Source organism: Colossoma macropomum, unplaced genomic scaffold (assembly GCF_904425465.1).
Source record: "Colossoma macropomum unplaced genomic scaffold, Colossoma_macropomum, whole genome shotgun sequence".
In the NCBI taxonomy this organism is placed as follows: Eukaryota; Metazoa; Chordata; class Actinopteri; order Characiformes; family Serrasalmidae; genus Colossoma; species Colossoma macropomum.
In genome coordinates, this window is record NW_023494799.1 from 15,705,751 (window position 1) to 15,729,260 (window position 23,510).

The 23,510-nt window shown below is 38.7% G+C and overlaps 2 protein-coding genes and 1 long non-coding RNA gene across 6 annotated transcripts in view; 1 reads left to right on the forward strand and 2 right to left on the reverse strand.

Annotated features, from left to right (window-relative positions):
* Positions 1-2,135: 2,135 nt before the first annotated feature.
* Positions 2,136-7,531, reverse strand: tdo2b (tryptophan 2,3-dioxygenase b). Of its 2 annotated transcripts, none has more exons than XM_036586181.1 (12): positions 7,388-7,531; positions 7,110-7,203; positions 6,519-6,609; positions 6,322-6,392; positions 6,087-6,214; positions 5,668-5,854; positions 5,410-5,517; positions 5,196-5,307; positions 3,627-3,684; positions 3,426-3,505; positions 3,198-3,288; positions 2,136-2,815 (listed from the first exon to the last, which is right to left on the reverse strand). In XM_036586181.1, exons 1-12 carry the CDS (start codon positions 7,420-7,422, stop codon positions 2,650-2,652), a joined length of 1,221 nt encoding a protein of 406 aa, XP_036442074.1. In that variant the 5' UTR covers positions 7,423-7,531; the 3' UTR covers positions 2,136-2,649. The 2 variants fall into 2 exon arrangements, with proteins under 2 accessions (XP_036442074.1, XP_036442075.1); XM_036586182.1 differs by having other exon boundaries at positions 7,110-7,200; positions 7,388-7,526.
* A 3,465-nt stretch (positions 7,532-10,996) lies between these two features.
* The window catches only part of atp13a3 (ATPase 13A3), a 46,320-nt gene continuing 33,806 nt past the window's right edge, over positions 10,997-23,510 (reverse strand). For 2 of the 3 annotated variants that reach the window (XM_036586183.1, XM_036586185.1), the window contains 8 exons: positions 20,584-20,680; positions 20,260-20,332; positions 19,711-19,888; positions 19,418-19,593; positions 19,103-19,191; positions 18,359-18,439; positions 16,355-16,447; positions 10,997-14,820 (listed from right to left, as the gene is read on the reverse strand). In XM_036586183.1, coding sequence (XP_036442076.1) covers positions 14,620-14,820; positions 16,355-16,447; positions 18,359-18,439; positions 19,103-19,191; positions 19,418-19,593; positions 19,711-19,888; positions 20,260-20,332; positions 20,584-20,680 — 988 coding nt within the window. In that variant the 3' untranslated portion in view covers positions 10,997-14,619. The remainder of the gene's footprint in view (positions 14,821-16,354; positions 16,448-18,358; positions 18,440-19,102; positions 19,192-19,417; positions 19,594-19,710; positions 19,889-20,259; positions 20,333-20,583; positions 20,681-23,510) is intronic. The other variant, XM_036586184.1, reaches the window with a different exon arrangement.
* Positions 16,285-20,316, forward strand: LOC118818771. Its single transcript, XR_005008112.1, has 2 exons — positions 16,285-17,025; positions 19,721-20,316. It is a non-coding gene; the product is annotated as an uncharacterized LOC118818771 (long non-coding RNA).

Below are 23,510 nucleotides of genomic sequence, written 5' to 3' on the forward strand. Positions count from 1 at the left end.
GCCACCAGCACTGGGCTATGGAGCAGCGTAATCAATTTATTTGGGATGCACTTGCGTGACGTTTGTGATCCAGAACTAATCAACCAACATCAGTACCTGAGCTCAAATCCTCACAGCGAGAATGCAAAGAAGAACAGAGGCCTTTACTACAGTAAAAGAGGGATAAAACTCCTTATTAATACCCTTGATTTTAGAAGAAATGTCAAATGAGCAGGTGTCTACAAACTTTGTACAATCTATCTGCATTACTGATGTTTAATTGTTATATTATTATGACTGAATTATATAGGATAAAGTCCAGTTCTATTGGCCACAGTAGAACTGGACTATATTTTATTCAATTATGCAATATAATGACACTGTGTCTGTGAACTGGAGGTTAACCAAACAGTGGCATGAGTCAACCTGCACTGTGATAGGTCAAAGTGCACCTCAGTGCAAACAGTTAGCTTGTATAAGCAAGACTGGATGTGTTTGTGATGTGAATTTTACCCCCAATTTGTTATGCATCATTAAAACTGACCTTTAAATCTAATGTTTTGTGTTGACATTAAAGGGCCCGTATTCTACTTTTTTGTTGCGTTTTACTTTTTCTCCTGTGGTCCGCTTATAACTTTTGTATGTGTTTTTGTACAAAAGACAGTCACCATTTATTTTTACATGATCATTTTCCACCCTTTAGAATTAAACAAACTGTTTGTGTTGCTATTTCTTGAAGGTGTAATCTGCGTAAAGGAGTTCCGTCCTGATTGGTTGTCCTGTATTGTGCCTCATTTTGAAAAGCAGTCTGGGCCAAAATACTACTTCTAACTTGGTGGGGCTAAATTGCTGCAGTCTGAATAAGCGGAAAAGATGTAAACATGATGGTTTTTGTGACATCACAAAACAAAGAATTCAAAACAGGCTATTTTTGAAGCTTTGTCTCCATATATTGATTGTATAGGCTAGAGAGTGAAGGTGTGTTTTGAAACTAACACTGTTTTCATATGACATCAAATTCAGTTTTTCATGACATGGGCCCTTTAAAGTCAGCTTTAGTTTCAGGTTTACAGTGCCTGCAAGCTATGCACTGTATTAATTTCTAGAGTTTGTTATGATGCTGAGGTCACACGTAAAACATTTTGTATCTTTGCATTTTAAAAGAGCTTCCTTTTTCCTATCTTTGGATTGTAATGGCACGTTTGGAAGCATTTTCCCCTCCACCGTTTTGGTTTACAGCTATAGGTTTTAAAAAGTGACAAATAATAAGGAAACTGTTTTATGAATCCACAGCTGGCAATCAGGTTCAAAAGTACACACTGTTCTATGACAGAAGTACCAAACAGAATCACTGCTGTTTATATCATTTGTGATCTAAGTCAAGGTCAGATTGTTTGTGGAAAACTGGGTTAAAGAGTTATAGCCAGTTTGGCTTTGATACCTGTCAATGCAGTGAAAAATGCTGCTGAAAGTGAGCTCCCATTCAGCATCACCACTAATGCTGTGCCACCACTAGTGCATGTGCACCACATCAGCCAATGGTATAGCACTCTCTTTGAATGTTCCAGCACCAATGAACACATACCTGATGCTGCTCCTAGCTGTAGATAAAAATTCCCAAGAACATTTCGAAAAACATTTCGAAAAGTTTCTAAACTGAAAATTTTCAATTTTGAAATTTTCAAGTTTTTTGACTATAACATTTAAAGTACGATTCACTGCACTATAGAAGGAAAGTATCTCAGCAAAGCCGCATTTTAGACAAATATCAACACAGCTGGCCTAGACGTATGTCTGAGCTCACTAACAAAGCATTATAAATATACACAATCTCTAGGCCTAGATTTGTTAGTAGTTCCAGACTTGTTGATTTTATTGACGTTTTTGAAAGCCTCCGTCATACCAAACACATTCTTCTGACTTTCTGCTCATGCTGTCAGCAGCAAACCTGCTTTTATTATAGTCATTTCCTTTGTACTTGACCAGACCCTCCAGACCTCCGCTGGCAAGGCCAAATGAGCAGCACTGGCAGCTGATCAGTGAGAGGCCGCAGATGAAGGTCACTAAACTCTACCATTAGCACATAGACAAATATTTAAGGTTAGCAAGTACATGGGAGACACTGCGGTTTCATGACAGACACAACACTAGGCAGGTTTAAAAACAGTGCGTCTGGGAGAGTAGAAAAGTTTATTCACAGTATTACACAGTGTCTAAAAATGTGCAGGACAAAATCAGCAGTTTCTACTAAAATATATACTGTAATATACATTTTTACATTGCACTGTCACATTAGGCTACAGTTACCTAAAATACATATCATATGTACATAAGAATTATCTGCAAGCATATTAACATGTTTTATTTGAAACGATAAGCGCTGCTAGGATTAATATCTCTGATTGCACATGGTAGCTTATAAATACTGTGTACAGTGACTACATTGTTTCTACACAACAAGGTTATGGCATGATTAATGAGCAAATATTCTATGAATTTCTGTGACTGTTGCTAAGTTTCTTTTGGTAATTATGAAGTCTAGGCAGCCTGTATGCAATGTTGTCATTAGGTGTCACCAAGTAATAATGCTTGCAGCAATTTTACAGTCATTTTCTTTGGAAGGAATTAGCATCTCTGAACATCACTGCCATGCCAGGGCACTTGGTTTGTTTAGTCTTCCTCGCTGCTGCATGAGCCGCAGGAGCTGTACGAGCTGTCACTGCACTCGGCCGTGTAGGGGAACTTATAGACACTGGGGTTCAGTATGGGAATCCAGGCCCGTGGGACCAGAAATGTAGCCAGGTTGAACAAATCCACAAACACTTTGTAACGGTCACTACATGAGAAAAGAAGTGTCAGCATTGATTCTATCTCACCATTTTGCACAATCTGAAAACCCACTCAATCAGTCTGTGCACTTTTGGATGTTTCTCATTTAATAATAAAGGTTGCTAAATGGTTCTTGGGTTTTACATACAGTTTCAGGAAATACCTTTACCTAGTCTATAATCTTTAGATTATATAGAGGGTCTGTGAACTTTAAAAGGGCTTTTCACACTCACATCTAATTTTCAAAAGTGATTCTTGAGGGAACCAAAAGTGGTGCTCAGAAAACCTTTGTGGATCCTTTATTTTTAAGAGTGTTAGCCTTTTTGTCAGATTATGAAGTGCGTGGTTTGAAACGAAACAGCAAAGCTGAGGTAAGCGGTCACACTCACCTGACAGTAGAGCGCAGGTAATGGTAACCTGAGGAGCCACCTGTGCCAGCTTTACTGCCGATCATTCTGTGTGCCATGCACACGTGATTATCTGGTAGAGAGGGTTGGTGCATGTTACCTAAAAGTCATCTTCTGATAATGAGCTAATAGGAGCCATAAATGAAAAGATGCTCCTTAAACGCATTTCAGGTCATTCATGTGATGCATTGGTGGGTGGGCGTGACTTACATCTCCATTTGGTCATAAGTACATCAACCTCCATCAGATATGTCAGAAACTGGAAAGGCACTTGAAATCGAGGCTCTTCTCTGAAAGCGGAACCAAAAGAAGTGAGAACTTCTGTAGGACATGAGCTGTAGTGTAGAATCTACTGAACAACATGCATCATCTAAGGTTTTAACAGATAGCTTATAGAATTTGATTCCTCACCTGTAAAAGTAAATCATCAGAGCTCCCTGAAGGGCTGTGTAGGAGAGCCGACGATCACCTGTCGAGAAACGATGGAAATAATGACATACACACACTGAAGGTCCAGGTCTTTGTCATAAATGTCATAGATTCATCAGTACTCAAGATTAGTATCAGTACTGGAGGGACGTAGGACTGGGCAATATCTTAAAATATAATTATCACAGTATTTTATTGTTCTTTGGGATTATCTAAAACATACATTTTTTGGTCTTTATAGCAGAAGCACCCTGGAGTTCAGCTATAGATAGCTGTGGAAAATCATGCAGTATAAAATTTCCAACTTTTACAGAATAATTAAACTTAAGCTGTAGGGAAAATGCTTAAAATGTGGCTCAGTCAGAATATCATAATCTAAGAAACCTGCGGGACAGAAAATAGGAAATTTGCATAATACTTTATAAAATCAGGCCTCTGTAAATAGTAAACGAATCATGATCTAACAGTCAGTGGTAGTTAATAAATCTTATTTATCCATTAATAATTGCTACCATTGGGAAATATTAACCCTTTGATTGTAAAAATTATTTGAGCACTATAAATTTTTCACAAATGTATTATGGTTAAGTGCAATCAGTAATATAATCAGTAATATATTGTTTTAAATACATTATAAAGTTGCAGGTATATAAGGTGTCAAATAAATGATTATTAATGTTAAAAAAAGAAATATATATATATATATATATATATATATATATATGGATTAAGCATATAAACAAGCCAATTAATAATAATTAATTAAACATTAAGGAATTGTTTATGCATCACAGAATAGCGAGGGAGCAAATAACTACATAATCATTTAAAACAGAATGTAAATAATTCAGTCATAATTATTACGAAATGTTTTAACTAAGTAAATGCTTAAATGATAAATAAAATTTCTACAATTAAAAATAATTACTGATCAGTCAGTCAGTTAATATTTCAAACAAAATAAATTATTAATGCATAAGTAACAATTACATAGTTGTATACAAAAGTTTGAACAAAACTACATTTAAATTGTGGCACAGGCTTACTTCTTCTCCCAAATATTACATTTCACAAATAGACAGTAAATGTGAATTAAAATGTGCAGAAGTATGTTCTCCATAGAGGATGTATTAACTTATTATCAACAAAACATGTCATTTGACCAGGGGTGCCCAAACTTTGGCATATTGTTATTATTAAGTGTTACAGAAATTATTTTACTGTAGCCTATCACTTATTAATGGCAATAATCCTGTAATAATCCATGGTTTTAACAATCCTGGGGTGACAGCACAAGACAATAACACATTAGATGTGACTCATTGATGTCATTGTTTGACAAGCTGTTTAACTTAAATTAGGTGTATACAGTTCTCTATCAATTTACTTTGCCTGCATGTGTGATTTACAGCAGTAACAGATTGTCAGTCATCGCTAATAATCCATTACATCACGCTCTTACACATAATGGGACCTACAGATAAATTAGACTTTTACTAGCCTTTTAAAATGTGATGACCAGTTCGTGAACAGCAAATTGTCAGCGCTAACCTTTGCTTAAAAGATGATCATGCCGTTTGGAGTCAAACAGGGAGGTGAACATTTCAATCTGCTTCTTGAGATCTTCCAGCATATCCTGCTTTGTCTCACAATCTGGCATTTTCTGTGAGTAGAGAAAAAACACTCAGCAAACTTGGCCCTGTGTAAAAGACTGTGACGTAAAGAGAAATAAAATGGTAGGTTCTGAAACTGTTGTTGAACTAACCTCAAGCTTATGCTTCTCCAACTTGAAACCTTCCTCAATATTTGCTTGCAGTTTACCCCAGAAGTTAAAGCCATCTTTTTCAAGGCCTGGTGTTCTCTCCAGCCATTGCTAGAAGATAGAGTTACAGAGTGATTGCTGAATGTGTATCCAACTGTCTGGGCCAATTTCTCTTACCCACATTAAACAAGATGAAAACTTCATAAAGAATCCACAGTGTTTCTATGCTGCAGGTTATTCATGTATGCAGAGATGTTTTACCTCCACAAGCTGCAGCAGAGTAGGCTCCTGCTCTGATCTGTGCAAAGCTTCACTCTCCTGCCCATGGAAGTTGTCTTTGTAGTGGCGGCGGTTGTACGGAACTCTCAGATTTTCTGAAACTCCCATTTTATTCTCAAGAAGGCGAAACTGAAGACTCTGGAAACCTGAAGCTGAGGACAAGTACTCCCTGCAAGGCATGAACAAAAAAGTGGTTTTACACTGAGCAAACCTATCTTTCCAACCTTGTCAGTCCAGGTGGAAGGAGAATAGGAGAGGTGAAACGAATCGAGGCATACATTCCTAGGCCTAAAGGTGAAAAAGCCCCACAATGAGAAGGTTATCAAACAGAATGACTGAAAATGTGCAACCAAGCCCCCTTGTTGTGTGGCTGGGCCTTCTTTACTGCCCCGTTTGGTTACCTAAAGTCAAAGAAGTCTAAAGCTGTCATGGTCTCCAACACAGCAAACTGGTCCACCAGCAGCTTGAAGATCATGGTGATTCTGTGGATCCGGTTCACCACCTTCAGCATGTTCCTCTCGTCACGAACCTGAGAGCAAAACTTTCTTCACCACTTCAGTACTGATCATGCTTTGTGTGTAGTTCTTTCTGGTATATGTAGTGTGTTGTATACTTTGTTGTTGAATATTGACTCACATGATTGTGGATAAAAACTTTCCTCACTGAATCAAGCTCCCATATAATCTGCTTAAACCATAACTCGTAAGCTGGAAAAAGAAAGGTTATAGTTAGAGATCAATGACAAAATCAATGATAATGTGTCCTAACAAACCGTTCATATATTAAAACACATGTAAGACATTGTACATGAAAATGGATAAGGAGTAGCTTACCTTGGTGGGTGACAATGAACAGGTGCTCATCATGGATTTTTTTGCCTCTCAGTTCACTCTGCAGAACCTGAGCGTTATTAATCTTATCCAGCTAAGAGGAGGAGCGACAATGACTTAGAGATTTGGTCCACATTTGTCTTGGACATGAGTGAAAACACATGTTTCAAATTTAGTTTTGCCCTAATTTTCCATCAGTAGAAACACGCTAAAACATGCAAAAGTTTGGGCGCCCCTGGTCAAATGACGTTTTGTAACATTCTGTCGGAAAAAAAACCTCCTATCTCCAAAATGACAACTTCACAGGAGAGGGAAAACATTTACTTTTAATGTAAGTCAATGGAACCAGAGTAATTTTGGGCTGTTTTTTTGGTCCAGTCATCATGAACTTCATCCATAAATGTTAAGGACAACAGACATTTTCAAACTATGTCAAAAATTAAAAAAAAATAACAAAAATGGAGATTTTGTTCTGACAACATATATGTTAATCTCTCCAAACAAATAGAAATTTCACCAAGGCTGTTCAAACTTTGCATACAACTATAATCTACTTAGACTCTGATTTCGTTTTATTTATTTAATGTTATTTACCTGTAGGTAGTCTCTGTAGGAGATTCCTCCCTTGGTGGCATTGTTGATGCCTTGCTGGGCATCATCTACGTCACTGGATTTGGCTTTAAATCTACTTATAAGAAAACCACAAAACCATATACAACTATTACAGATGAAGGTGATCATTTTATAAGTGAAACGTTTACGGTAAAAGACATTACAAGCTTTTCCTTTTGTCAAAAAAGCACAAAAAAGCTTAGCTAAAATTTGTTTAGCTCTATTTTAAAAAAATAGTTTTTGAAAAAATCGATACGTACTGATGCTTTCTTGTCAAAAATGGACATCCACTCATTGTCTTCCAGAAAACAACCCACCGCTGAATTTGCTGTGCTTCTTTTGACAGGTTTCACAATGTTCTGGTGGTTTGACAAGAAACACAATTATTTAACAGTTTGATGTGTCCAATCAAAGGTCTGCTACCGAGCCCCGCCCATCGAAAACTCTGCACGGTTCCAAACACAAATGTGGAGGAGTGTGTGTGTACACTGCTATTTTTCACTGGATTGTTCTTTTATGTTCTTATCTAAGGTTAAAGCAGGTGGGACATGGGTCAATGTGACTTCAAAGCACTTCATCTAGTGATCACACTTATTTCTAACATCTCATGTAAGCGGAGGCCCTTTAAGTCAAGGTCAGGTTTTTAAGTGGTGGTGCTCATTATGAGTGTTAATAACTGAGTGCTTTTACAGCTTATAAAGTGACAAGAAAGTAAGTTGATAAGAAAATAACTAAAAGGGAATCAATATTGGGATGAGCATTGAGTACCAATCTCAACAAACTGGACATCCACTTTCATCATGGCTAGGTCAATATTTAACATGAAATGCTGACAGAAACAGCCCCGGCAAAGCAGGATGGTTGGCGGACTTACATGAGGAGTTCTGGCAAAGTGTTGGGTTACTTAAGAGCAAGAAAAAGATGGGCCTGTGGATTATGATGAGGATCAAAGATACATACAGTACTGTGCAAAAGTAAGAGACCACCCTTTGTTTATTTAATTTCCAGTCAAAACAGCCATTAAAACATGTTACACTTTAATTTTTTGGGAGATTAGACATCCACAGGCACAGAGAAATGGAAAGTCAAAGAAAAACAACCATTCAAGACCCCATAGACCACCAAAACTGTCAGAAAAACAGTACTTCAAGCTTTCATCTTTGAGAGAGAAGAGAAAATTAAGCTCCACTTTTGCTTCTGATCTGAAAAAATCCACAGGTGTTTCTGTCCATCTTTCCACGGTGAGAAGACAACTCAACACTATGAGTCTGAAAGGATGTGCAGCTGTCAAGAAGCCCTTACTGAGAAAAGAAAAAAGACAAAAAAAAGCTCAACGAATCATTTTAGCAGTACTGCAGCCTTTCTGTTTATCTGTTTCTGTTGTATTTGTGAATCCTATATATCAAATAAAAACCTGTTTGGTTCAGCAAAGATAGATTGCATAACAGAGTTCTTCCACGCGAGTCAAGAGGCTTTATTGTCATTCAATCTATGTACACAGTGGAGTGAAATTACGTTCCTCCAAGGAACACGGTGCAACATGAAACAAAATAGATAGTACAAAGTGCAATGTGCAGATCTAAGTGTGAGAGAATAATGTGGCCTCTGTTTTTGTTGTCACATCATTTCTCCAAACGTGACAAGAATATAAATTCGGCCTCCCTCTTTGTCGTCACATTGTTTCTCCAAATTTGCCAAGAATATAAATTCATTTCCTCAGTCAAATATTGCACCACATCCAATGAGTGTCTGATAAAGCAGGTACTGATTATATAAAAGTGAATGTATGTAATTCCTCCCTCAGTGGTAGATATCATGGGGTCTTCTGTGACTTTCCTCAAGAGAACAACCTTATTCCAGAAAAGTCTGACCGAACAAAAACTAAAGCCTGATCGATATCTTGATCAAAGGTTGCAGAGTGTTGGGTTCTTGTGGCGGTTGCAGTTGCGTAAATGTGTACATTTATGGTGGACAAAACTCAGCAACAACAAAACATGTGCACACAAGTGTTACATTAAGCCAGGTCAAAGGTTATGCTGGCTATTTGTACAGTGACCCCCAAAACAGGGTCAAAGATTGTATGACATGGGCCTTCCACGTGAGCTGTTTGAGAACATTAACAGTAAAAGCATTAATAACTCTCAAAGTGCAATTTGTACAACACTCACTATTACAGGGGTAGTTGTGTTATTTTGGCAACTCTGTCCACCTCTGGTCAACTTACCCTCAGAATAACCAAGATAAACTGCAAATAATGAGTTCATATTTAGAGCACAAGTTTTCTTTTCAAGTGCCAAGTAGTATGTCGAGAGCAGGCAGTACATATTATTTGCTCAGACAGGAAGAATTAACCTTTAATCGTCTGTCAAACAAAAAAAGTAAAAGTAAAAAAAACAAACAAAAAAAAAAAAACATGATGTTAGATCAATGCAATGTCTATCCCTCCTCTCGCGCTGTTCGACAGACACTGTAGAATTGATACTCTCACCTTTTCACCTTTAGTACCTGAAATGCAGTAAAATACAAGCAAATGAAATCTAACAAGAGTAATTACATTTATTTATATACATTTTTTATCAAATGAGTCCTTTTTCTTTTCAGTTTTTTCAATATTGAACTGTCAGGCAAAATAAAAATCTGCAACCAAACGTGTTTAAAGGTATCACCAAAATAATAATAATAATAATAATAATAATAATAATAATAATAATAATAACATACTCTGCAAAAGCCAGTGACCACCCTTCATTTATTAATTTTCAGTCAAAACACCAATGAAGAAAAAGTTCAAAAGAACAAAAAAATCATTGAGTACTGTGCAAAAGTTTTAGGCACCTGAAATAACATTAATACAATAAGTAGTGATTTTACATGTGTCAGTGTGTTTGTTTAGCTCTTTCCAGCCCTCTCCTCAAAGTAGATCAGCATTACCTGAAGCATTGATGATCCTGGTTTGGATAATCAATGCTTTACATTACATTAAATCATGTGCTGGTGATGGAATTTAACAAATGTACGTGATGGCTGGGGACGTCCAGGAGACATCTGAAACTACACTGTTCTTAAAATGAGCTCACAGGACATCGGAAAATTACACAGAAGCCTCAGTGACTAAATATATATATATTTTTTTTTTTTCCAAAGCAATCTGCATGGATATTTTTCCACACCTCCAAAGATCAGTCTTAGAAGTTGGTTTAACGTTCTGCTTCACACAATCCAAGAACTGCCAAACACATTCAAACAGCTACACACCCTTTCAGACTCATGGCATCGCTTTGCCTTCTCGCACCGGGAGGATGGACAGAAACACTAAATCAAGTTTCACCTCACTCTCAAAGATGAAACCTTTAAGCACTGTTTATCTGATGGCGATAGTTATTGGTCTACCACATCTTGTACAATTTTTAGGAATCAAATTTACTCTATATTTGTAATTATTTTTCAACTCCACTTTCAGAAACTACTGTTTTTTTCTACTTATTTTCCTTTGACTTTCCTCCTCACTATGCAAGTGGATTATCTTATATATAATCTCATCAGAAGTATCTCCTGAAAAATGAAACACTTGTACTCAATGGCTAGTTTGGCTGGAAACTAAATAAACAAAGGGTGGTCTCTAACTTCCTTGTATTGTGTAATCTTTCTCTCTGTATGAATCTATATATGTTCTGGTCTCTTATAAATCAAGCACGATGATGAAAGAAAAACAAAATTGATCTTTTTTTCATTTATTCCAAAATAATCAAGGTGAAATTTACAATCATCAACAAAAATACTCAAAAATAAATGCAAATAAAAAATAAATAGAAAATAAATTACAGGTGATAAAAAAGGTATCATTTAGAATTTTCTACAAAAAGGGGGATTAAAAGGTTGATTTTTCACTGTTTATGGATCAGAAATGCAATATTTGTTAGACACAGATGATGCCCAAGATACTGACCCACAAGATTTTTTTCCGGTTATTTATTCAGCGTCAATTATTTCTTTGTAACAAATATGAATGTATTTCCCTGAGGAAATGAAACCATTTGATCTTAAAAATGAAACAAAATCGAATAAATCATCCAATGTTTTCATGTAAGCACATCCAAATGTACAGGTGTACATGTACAGTTCAAAAAATTCATGGCGAAACAAAAGATAACAGGAGTCAAAAATGACATTGAACACATACGCAGATGTGCGCACGTTCATGACCACCTGCAGGGGAAGTGTGAGGACAAAGCTGGACAAAAGACAGCCACCATTTACACAGGCATTTCTATGGATGTCTATGCTTATATCTCATAATAGCATCATCTGACATTCTGCCTAGTGCAGGACAGAAAACAAACAACCTCATTGTCCAAGACAGCATGCTATTCACCCTTAATTGATTTTCTGTACCTTTTTCAGAGAGCTAAGTATCTCAACTTACAACCGACTAAAACGAAGTTCAGGACACCTAAGTATCTACGTTGCAGGTATGCAAGATATTGGATTAGCGCTTTAAGGTGCAGGCGTGCAGGGAAATCATCCCCTAGCACTCATAGAAGTGAAGTAAAGAAGCTATGTCCACACAAAAAATAGCCTCCAACAGTAACTGATTTAAATAAAAAAAAAAAATAAAATAAAAGTTTGACAACAATAAAATAAGAGTAAGAACAATCAAATGCTTTCCCCAATCCCAAAAGCATTGCTTACATGCGGGTTGTTGCGTGACAGGGACAAAGCACCCAAGGGATTGTCATGTATGTGAGCCAGATCCAGTGCATGATGATCTTAAACTTTGCAGAATCCCTTATGCATCTGTTCTTCTTTTAGGTTCCTTGGGGCATTACATGATAAAAACACACTGAGATAAAGATTTTGTACGTTTTTGAACGCACTGATACTGTAGACGATTCGTCCATATCATCTAAAACAATTACAGTAATAAATTTAATCAATTCCTCCTCACGGAAATGCCCGAACAGATTCCGTTTGCGCTAGTGACATGGACACTCAGCTATGGAACAATCAGCGACAATTACGCGGACATCACAAACATATACAGACAGTAGAACGTGATCACTTATAATACGAAACAGTACCAAAGGATAACAAAGGAAAAAAACTTCTAAAGCTACAGCCCTTATTTAGATAAAACCAAAAAATAATAATCAAGGCCCCAAACACAAAATATCGACAGCTGATTCTGAAGCCAAGTTCGAGCAAGCATAAATAGACGTACATTTTTCAGACAGATATCTAGGCAGCAAAAGCCTACGAGTCAACAATAAAATATCAATCACTTTCAGAGAAGTTATGCTGGCTGATCTAGTTTTGACTGTGCTTTCCACACACAATCTACTTTTGTTCCAGATATTTTTATTATGTCAGTTTTCTCTTTCAATAGCACAATACAGACATTGCACCAAAGGTTCATGGGAAGCTGTTGAACATTTCAGACGTTTCTTTCAAGGAACGCCTGGCTGCGTCTTTGTCCAATTCATACGTACGTGAACCCGTATGATTTGATTTTGTGGATCAAGTAAAGAGAAAAAGAGGTCACAGATTTCTGAAGATGGTTCGGCACACCAAAAATGTATCACTAAGGAAGTAGTCAAAAGAAAAATTAACAAACCAATAACCATCTAGTAGAAAGGTTACTGACTTGCGTTAGTGTCCAACAACCACAGTCCTAATGTGACGTTCATCACTGAGTTAAGCATGTTCAGGTATTTTAGTTGGCTTTTGCTTTCACAAAATACAAACTGTTTAGCATCAGTCATACTGAAAAACTGAGAAGGCTAACTTTACTGATACTGCATACGATACAAATATGCTTTCAAATGCTTGTGTAGAACTGAAATGTTAAAAGCAGCACTTGCATTATTTTGAATGACTCTGGAAATACAGACCTGTTTAAAAAAAAACAAAAAAAAACCAGACTTTGGATCTAAATCTGTCGATTATGTCTTTCTAGGATGAACATACACGACATAAGATTCTAAATTCTTACTGATATGTCGCTACAATGTAAAATGAACACAGACATTTAATGAGTTTGAGATCTCAACAATACTGCATGTTGACGGCAGGAGGATTGAACTACACAGAGTATTAACAATGTTGCAAGCGTATGTTTGGCGGAACGTGGAGTCAGGCGAGAGGTAGCCTTGATTTTCCTGTATTTGCTGCACCATTGACAAATTTCACATATAAATTCAAATATGTGTGTATTATCTATATTGCTGGAGTATAACTGAATTCGCCTTCCAGGTTATAACGCCTTTGCTAACAGCTCTGCTTTTATGGAGGAAAGACAAATATCTCGTGGTAGAATTTGTCTAGTTTTTATGGATACTGCTGCAAATGTGTGGATTGGAGAATCAATATTCTCCTGATTTAGTCTTTTCTCTGGACTTCAGATGCAAATAAGGAATTTATAGTGGTTGGAGCAGAAACTATGCTGGAGGTTACTGCAACAGTTCTATAGCCTCAGGATTTTTGCAAAATGGAAATGCTAAAGTCAACAACCTTTCGGTGTTTTGTCTTAACTGGCCCCCCCAAATGCTTCTCGGGAACTACAAATATTCAGTGTCTACTGGCCATCTCACTGGCTGGCCACTGTGCTGATTCAGACTGCCATATGTGAATGTATAGTTTTCAAATGAGCATTTAACCACTGAGTGAGAACCGGCCATATTCATATGAGTTGTCTCTCCTGACTGGCACTCAAGCTAGCACTGCTAACAAGTTTACCAACTGGCCATGCCCAAAGGTATCATCTATGCCCTTTTAAGAGAGTACACATGGCCTTTCACTAAAATAATCACTCTATTCTTCCATGGGAAGAAATACAAAAAGGAAAAGATCTTGCATGTTTACAGATATTTTTAAAAATGGCTGCAAATACTGTATGCTGAAGCTGTTACAGTTTGGTTGGCTCCACATGCAGATTGCTGACGATGTTTCCAAGGGTTTAACATGCAGCCCCTACCCCACAGCCCATTCAACATTAAACACGTGGCTAACAGGACGATGCATCAAGTTCGGTCTGGAGTATCCAGCTCCATCACCAAATTAGTTCCGATAATTAGTTCTGTGACAACAGTATGAACCATTCCTTGTGAAAATGAAGGTAATTATTGTTGACCGTTGAGTCCATGTTGACTGACGCTGGTCTCACGTATGTAGACCACACCCCCTGGGGCGACGCATCCACAGTTCCAGTCCATGGTGCCCACCTGCATTAATTAAGGGGCAGGAGAAGGGGGACTGAAGCAGCACAAAAAGGGGAAAACAGCACACACACTGACTGTGTGAATGCTATCTCACAACATCGTAGCTATTCCTCTGGATAAACAGAAAAATGCTGTTTGTTTCCTAACTTTGGGAGCCTGCCCTCCCATAACTTATGTGGGACATTTCTCATCAAAAAGTCTTTTTAGAAGAATCCAAAAGCATCCCCCACCAGTGGTGATCCCAGTGTAATGTGAAAGCAGTTTAAGCAAGGCGGGGGCTAGGAAGTAGACATGATTTGGTATGAGCCATTTTCTGGCAGAGAGGGAGGTTTGGCTTCTGTGGTGGTTTTGGGTTTGGGGGGCCAGTCTGGGTCCACACTCAGCTCTTGGGCCAGATGCATGTAACGTGCTTTGGGCACCCTCCTCCGCTGGCAGCAAAGCCAGGAGAAGTGCTTGGATCCACAGTAGTCTAGTCCTCCCTACACACACACACACACACACACACGTACACAAACACGCACGCACGTACAATAAAACAGGAAAAAACACAGGGAAGAAGAAAGGAAAGGAAGAAAAGATGTTTTCATCTGCTCTTCATTCATACTGAATTTTCAAGTTGAGATGGTTTTGGGCAATGCTAAAGACGACAGAAAACAGAAATAAAACATTGCGTTTGTGAATACATGTAAAGCAAATATCTTTTTTTTTTAACGTGCCCTCGCCCACTTTGACCACGTGAAAGCAAAAGTCCTCTATAGAGAAAACACGTCTGCACATTTTATTTTGTAAATTCATTTGCATGTACAACGGATATGGTTATGCTTAGCAAATAAAAAGAAAGTGTACTTTAAAATTTGCAGAAAGTTGCCATATATAAGTTTGTTTACTGCAGAAGATTTAATTTTAATTAGAAAATCGACATAAACGTAATTCGACCAGGTATATCTCAACTTTTACATACCACTGTGCAAAACACTATGCTGATGAGCAAAGTGATGAAGTTGTATAACAGATGGAGCAGTCTGCAACCTAAAGCTCAGCAAATTGAATTTTGATATGTTAAACATTTTGAAGTAATTTCCTGCCCTGACTTAAAAACAGCTTTGTCCACCATTTTTTTCGGGTTTGAAAAGCAAAAGCACCAGGTTTCTGGACAAGTTCTGCTGCCAAATCTCTCACGCCTCCACTTCACTTAAGCTAATAAGGAATGGAATGGACCATAAGATGGTGTCATGGATTCCCCCAAGTGGGCGAGGGCTTGTTAAAACCAGTGTTGAAACGGGGCAGATCACATCTCTGATCTTACGTTGAATTATACTTCTTGCATTATACTGAGTAGTTAAATGGACTGACCACAGGTGCTTTTTTCAGTGGATTTTAAACCAATGCCAATGTTAAAATGTAGCACTGACCCCAGATCTGGACAGCATAAAACCAAACAGGGAAAACCCTTTAACCCTTTCGTTTAGTCTCTGGTGGAAACATACCTGGACCATGATCCCCAATGCACCCAGCTCTAATAGAGAGAAAGCGTTCAAGATGCATGCAGAGGTTGCTCAGAGTAGCCACTACACAGGAAGCATTAGAGGAATTAGAGGAAGAAAGAAGTTTGGGGGTAATCGAAACCTCCACAGTATGATGTACAAGAGATGCCCACTAGGGGGACCCAAAGTAGCGTTCAAGAAATCACGTTTGCGCATGCATAAGTCAAACGTTACAACAGGGTGCTGAGTCACACAGTGCAGAAAAGTCAGGAGGACGAAAAGAGAGACAGAGAGAGACAGAGGGTGAAAAAGGGAGAGGGGGGGGGAGAGGGGGGGGGAGAGGGGAGAGGGGGGGGGGAGGGGGGGGAGAGGGGGGGGGGAGAGGGGGGGGGAGAGGGGAGGGGGGGAGAGGGGAGGGGGGGGGAGAGAGGGGGGGGAGAGGGGGGGGGAGGGGGAGAGAGTCAAAGAGAGAGGGGGACACGAGGATGTGAAAAAGGCAACGGTGAACAGAAGTGTCAGATTTCCCAACCTGTGGTGGCGGGGCGGCTGGTAGGACGCCATAGCTGCCCTGCTTGTCTCGGCTGAACGCAAGCTTCCATAAGACGACGTCAAGGACGAGGGTCTATGGAATATTGCAGTGGGGCGGAAAGAATGAAAAGAGCTACTGATCACATCGCTTTCATAAGATCTCAATTGCTTCAGCAGTGTCGTTTGAGTAGCAAAACTACATAACACCTATTCAGAAGTGGAGTGATTTCAGGCTGTGCGTTAGTCATGGAGAGAGACAGGGAAAGAGAGCCAAGGAGTTATTGTGGACAACAAGAAACCAGTAAAATAGTCAGTAGTTCATCTAAAGAACAAAAAGATTACTGGGCATGTTCCCACTATAGCCACTAATCACATGATTGGTCACGATGATCTGATCTTTCCTGCTGATTGGCCAAAACACGGCGGTTTTAGAGGGGAGGGACGGAGACGGCGTCACCTGCGCTCGGTGGCAGGCAGCTCATTGGCTTAGGAGACTCTAGGGGAGGGAGCTCACTGATAATGTCACTACAGAGCAGTGAAAAGTTGAGAGCTGGCAGCTGTCAATCAGTGACGTTTCCCGGCCAGTGGAACAGGTTCCGAGACGGAGAGGGAGGCATTTTCTCTATGTTTCTACGTCTTGGGGATTCAAAAGGCAGTCAAAGGGAGCTTGAGGTAAACATGATCACACTACAAACTTCATAGCTCAGCTGCAACTGTTAAATTGTCATTGGCTTTATGCAACAGCATGAGAGAGCAAACAGGAATTACTATGTTTATGCATGTATGTATGCATGTGGTGTATATGTGTGTACAGTACAGTAAATATTCAAGATGACCTTTCATTTCTTTAACTTCCAGTCAAAATGGGCATTAGGTACAAGTTACTCATTCCAGTGTCAGAAAGCCTTAACGACCAAATATATCACTTCTGTCAGTATTTATTACGTTCACCCTTTGCCTTTATACAGATTACATTCTATTCTTCCATTTGGAAGACTTGCTTACAGTTCAAAATCAAATCTGCAGGGATATTTTTCTGCACAGTTCAGTCTTAAAAGTTGGTTGCATTTTCTGCTTCTCACAATTCAAGTAATCCCAAACACATTCAGTGGCGTTGAGTTCTGGGCTGAACTGCTGATTGAACACCAGCAACCTCTTTTGATTTGCACATTTTCTTCTTTTTTTCTCTATTTTCTTTTCTCAGTAATGGCTTCTTGACAGCTACACATCCTTTCAGACCCACAGCATTGTCTTCTCAGAGTGAAAGAATCGACAGAAACAGTTGTGGACTTTTTCAGATCTGAAGCAAGCGCATTAAGATGAAAGCCTTAAGTACTGTTTATTAGATGATGATAGCTTTGGTGGTAACCTAGGCCTTGTATGGTGGTTAGGAGCCTCAAACTCTCTATATCTCTTGATCAGTTTTAAAACTCCAGGTTTGAAAATCCATTTTTTTTTCCATACATTTTTCCTTCATATTCCATTTCCTTATGCAAATGAATTATCTTCTATCTAATCTCCTGAGAAAGAAGTCCTGAAAAAGAATAACTTGTACTTGATGGTTGTTTTGACTGGAAATTAAATAAATGAAGGGAGGTCTGACATTTGCACACTACTGTTTACTGGGTAAGTTGACCTATGTGACTGTGAGACCCAGCAAGAGGAATGGGAGGTTTTAATTCGGTTATAGCGTGAGCAAATATACTGACCCAGTGTTTGATGGTTTGGTACAGTTCACTGAACATGTTTAAAAAATATATTCTTACTGGAAAGACATGCATCACACTGCATAGTCATAAAAACATCAGTTACTATTGCTCAAAAAACATTCTAATCAAGTCTAATCAATATAGAAATCCATCTTACATGAACTGAGTTCTTGTTGCCCTGCTTGTTAAACAGAATACCCCAACTGGAAAATGTTAGTATAATTTTCTATTTGCAAATTAATATCCACAAAAAAACACAATAAAAACAAAAAAGAACTTTGTGATACCCCACTTACCTCCACGAGGACAGACACAGCAGCGTTGACCACCACTATTACTACAATAGTGAGACGCCACTTGAAAGGAACACACACAATCTGGAAGAGATGAAATTTCCAGCTCACATTCTACACAATATGGGGTGGTTTTCTAGATAGGAATTAAGCCTATAAGGTATATATTAAATATAATAGTTATATTTCAGGATTTAAAGTGATAATTCTACATGGGGACCCAGTGTTTTTCATGTATCAGGCCTCTAGGTAAAGTAATAGATTGCCAAAACATTTCTATCTTAATCCACAAGATGGCGATGTTTACACTGCACACTGCACACACTGATAGAGATCAATCCTACTATTCAGACAGAAATCTAAACCTGAAATTTTCAAATAATGTTTGTGAACTTTACAAATAAATTACATGTGCTAAAAATGCAAATGTAAGGAGCGCGAGTTTAGTGTTGATTCGTCTACTTTACAGATCACTTTTGCTCAAAAAAACAAAAACAAAAACAAAACATTGAAGGGAGATGAACAAAAAGTAAACATCAATTTCACAATCTGCAGTCAGTATAATGTACTCGGTTGCAATATATCATAGAGCAATACTTATGATATCACACATTTTTAATTATTTTGCAACAGAATCATACTGTGGTACAAGTACTATGATATTATCATATTATAGAGGCCTTCAGCAATTCCCACCCCTGCTTCTAAGGCACTCTAGTAAGGAAAGAAAGATTTAGTTGGACATACCTCTAAAACATAATCGATAGCAGGGACAGGGAAAAGCATAATGAAGAGCAGGAACATGTAGAGGCTGAGCACAGACAACATAAAGGGCCCTGTGGACAGACACACAGACATTACACACAAACAAAGGCAAGTGCACACATAATCACAACTACCTCAGCTGATCTTAACGGATCTTATTAGACTTTCACATCACCCTTCAATATAAGGATTCAAATGCTGACAGAATCAGCATTTATTTATTCTGAGAACTAAATATATGCACTGAGAAAATAGCATTTTGTTTCTGTGTAAATGGCACATTGTGGAAAGACTCACAATTTTTGTAGCTGGGCTGACGGAAGGGTTTGCCTTTGGAGAAAACAATGGCAACGATGAGGTACTGAAAGGAGGACACGTAAAACAGGGTAGTGTTCTCATAGTTCATAATGTTGTGTTCATCAATCTCCGTGAAGTTCTCTGAGAGGTTGGTATGGGAGGAGGTATTGCAGGCACTGAAAGTGAGAAGGACAAGAAATCATCCACACCACCCAGCATTAACCAGCAAGTCTGAAGGCATCCTATATTGTTCTAAACTGAGTTTTGGATAAATGATTTAGGTGAGCACTCACTCTGACACAGGGGTCCAGGGCTCATACCAGCTCTCTTGACGGACCCAAAGAAAGGCGAGGGTTTGGAAGCCCAGGCAGATGAGGATCTGAGTCATCACTGAGAAGAGCAGGGGCCCTGAGATCAGACCAGAAGGAGGCCGTCGAGACACCAGTTCCTTCCATGCAGGATTTAAACTCACTGAGAGAGTAAGAGAAAAGGGAACAACTCTATAGCAGGAACTGCAGTAGTCTGTAAAACTGCAACATACAAAGTAAGGAATATATTGTTTGACTGTCTTACAAGCTTCAAATGTAAACTAGACTTTAAGTGGTTAAAATGCCCATTCCTAGTGATAAAATTTGCACTGGCATTGAATAATCAGCTTAAACAAGCTCAGTTGGCCAACAGTGTGGGACACATCATATAAAATATGAGCGACAGTCAGACACTATCACCAATGGTCTGATGGTGGACCCAAGTTAGTGAACGGACTCTAATGTTAAGCCTAATTCTAGTGAAAGTATACACCTTTCAGGCTGGTAAACATTTGTATTATGAATGAAACTCACTGGTAAATACAATAAGAAGGATGATGGCAATGTCAATAAAGAGGAACTGGAAATCTCCAAGGTTGCTGAGGATCTGAAAAGGGAATTTTCATTGAGTCAAATTTCAATCAGGGCAGGAAGTTAATACCAAATCAATAATTAATGGTTCTTATCAAGACAACACATTTATGCATCAAGGGTATTTAAGAGTATTTAAGAATAGTGGCTTATATAATACAAAGTTTACAGTAGGGGGATTTTCTAAAGATCAAATGTGTAGAAATTTGTGTGGAAATTATTAAACTTGTTCCTTGTCTTCTGGCTGTACTGAAGGAAGACACTCACATAGTAAAGCAAGGTGACACTGATGTACTGGATAATGCTGTACAGGGCCATGAACTTGAACACACAGAAGGATGTGATGAGAGCAGCTCGGCCTTCCCTGCAAACAGATGTTGTGAAGATTTCAGAAAGACATATATTTGTTTTTAATAAGAAGCATACCGACATTTTTTCTGTGGTTTAAAGCAGCTGACAACTCAATTATCCTAAAGATTTGTTATTTGATATTCATCAGCCAAAGACAGATTTGGGAAAAAAATAAACCACAATTCAAATGAAGTGAAAAACTAGAAAAACCCAAGAAGCCTGCCTGATCAGGACAGTTCTGGCATTGCAGACCACACAATGATTGATAGAGGTGTAGAAAGGCAACATATTTTTTATTTATTTATTTATTTTTTAAGTAACGGGCTCATATCCCACATTTTATTTATGTGGGGTTATGTACAAAAAGTGTTCACAAGTCATTTTTACATGACAATGTTTTTCAATCTCTCTCTATTGAGAAACAGGCTGTTTTTGTTATTGGACATACACTATATTGCCAAAAGTATTTGCTCGTCAGCCTTCACATGCATATGAACTTGAGTGACATCCCATTCTTAATCCATAGGGTTTAATATGATGTCGGCCCACCCTTTGCAGGTATAACAGCTTCAACTCTTCTGGGAAGGCTTTCCACAAGGTTTAGGAGTGTGTTTATGGGAATTTTTGTCCATTCTTCCAGAAGTGCATTTGTGAGGTCAGACACTGATGTTGGACGAGAAGGCCTGGCTCGCAGTCTCCGCTCTGATTCATCCCAAAGGTGTTCTATCGGGTTGAGGTCAGGACTCTGTACAGGCCAGTCAAGTTCTTCCACACCAAACTCAATCATCCATGTCTTTATGGACCTTGATTAAGTGCACTGGTGCACAGTCATGTTGGAACAAGAAGAGGCCATCCCCAAAGTTGAGAGCATGAAATTGTCCAAAATTCCTTAGTCAAAAATTCCTTTCACTGGAACTAAGGGGCCGAGCCGAACTCTTGAAAAACAACCCCACACCATAACCCCCGCCTCCACCAAACTTTACACTTGGCACAATGCAGTCAGACAAGTACCGTTCTCCTGGCAACCGCCAAACCCAGACACATCCATCGGATTGCCAGATGGAGAAGCGTGATTCCTCACTCCAGAGAACACGTCTCCACTGCTCTGGAGTCCAGTGGCGGCGCTTTACACCATGGCATTCAATGCTTTGCATTGTGCTTGGTGACGTAAGGCTTGGATGCAGCTGCTCAGCCATGGAAACCCATTCCATGAAGCTCTCTATGCACCGTTCCTGAGCTAATCTGTTTGGAGGTCTGTAGCGAGTGACTCAGCAGAAAGTTGGCGACCTCTGCGCACTATGCGCCTCAGCATCCGCTGACCCCGCTCTGTCATTTTACGTGGCCTAGCACTTCGTGGCTGAGTTTGTCATTCCCAATCGCCTCCACTTTGTTATAATCCCACTGACAGTTGACTGTGGAATATTTAGTAGCGAGGAAATTTCATGACTGGACTTATCATCCTATCACGGTACCACGCTGGAATTCACTGAGCTCCTGAGAGCGACCCATTCTTTCACAAATGTTTGTAGAAGCAGTTTGCATGCCTAGGTGCTTGGTTTTATACACCTGTGGCCATGGAAGTGATTGGAACACCTGAATTCAATGATTTGGATGGGTGAGTGAATACTTTTGGCAATATAGTGTATATGTGTGTGTGTGTGTGTGTGTGTGTGTGTGTGTGTGTGTATGCATACCACGAAAACAGTGAATTCCAAATGGGCTGTTTTTGCACCTTAATTTATATATATGGACTGTATGGAGATTGAATGGTATGTTTTAGGTAACTTCAACAATGTTTACATTCCACAAGCTGTTCAATTAAAAAAAGCTTGGAAATTCAGTTTTCTGTGATTATGGGCCACTTAAATTTTCTGACAGACTTTGAATTTCTGCAAGAAACTGGATTACAGAGTTAAAGTTACGTTCAACCAGAAGTCACTACAGCAATCGTAGTTGTGTTAACACAGCAGCGGTAAGTGTTATTTTCTAATATAATGAGAAATTTCACCAATCATTCAATTACTTTTGATAAATATAGACATGTGGCCAGGTTTTCTATGATAGACAAAACATTCAAGCAACCTGTGCATTTGTTGGCCCAGTTAGAGAGGGGAAAAGAGAAAGAATCAAGTAATAATTTCAAATAGCATTTCAGGTTTACATTCTAGTGAAGCCTCTGGAAATATGCCAACAAATCTAAACTCACTGGTGAATTCAATCAGCAGAATCTGCAAAATGTACCTTAAATATTCAGAAATCAGCCAACTGTGGTTAGTCCTTAATGCTTAAAATATCACTTTTTGATATTTGACTTCTGACCTCACCAGTGCTTTATGCTAGTTGCATGTAATATACAGTGAGGGGAAACAAGTTCAAAGACAAAACAACAATGTAACTCTGGCAGCAATTTAGCTCATGTCTGGAGAAAGAAAGGCTGTGAGTATGATCCCAAGAAGACAAGATCCCACAGTGAACTATGAGATGGGGCTGCTTCTGTACAAATGGTACTGAGGCATTAAACGTCATCTAAAAAAACATGAATGGAGCGATGTCCCGGGGCATTTTAGAGGAGAACTTAATCTCATTGGCCAAGAAACTGAATCTGGGGAAAAGATGGACGTTTCAACAAGACAATGGTCATATTCGTTTTTTAATCACATCTTAAAAATATCTGTATATTTATCACATGCTTATGAATATATACTTTTTATATGTACAAAATAAAAAGGCAATATGTATGTAAATATGAAGTGGATATATGTATTTCAACCCCCTGTGACCCAGAAGGATAAGCAGCTTAGATAATGCCTGCGTGTATGTGCGTGTGTGCGTGCGTATGCATT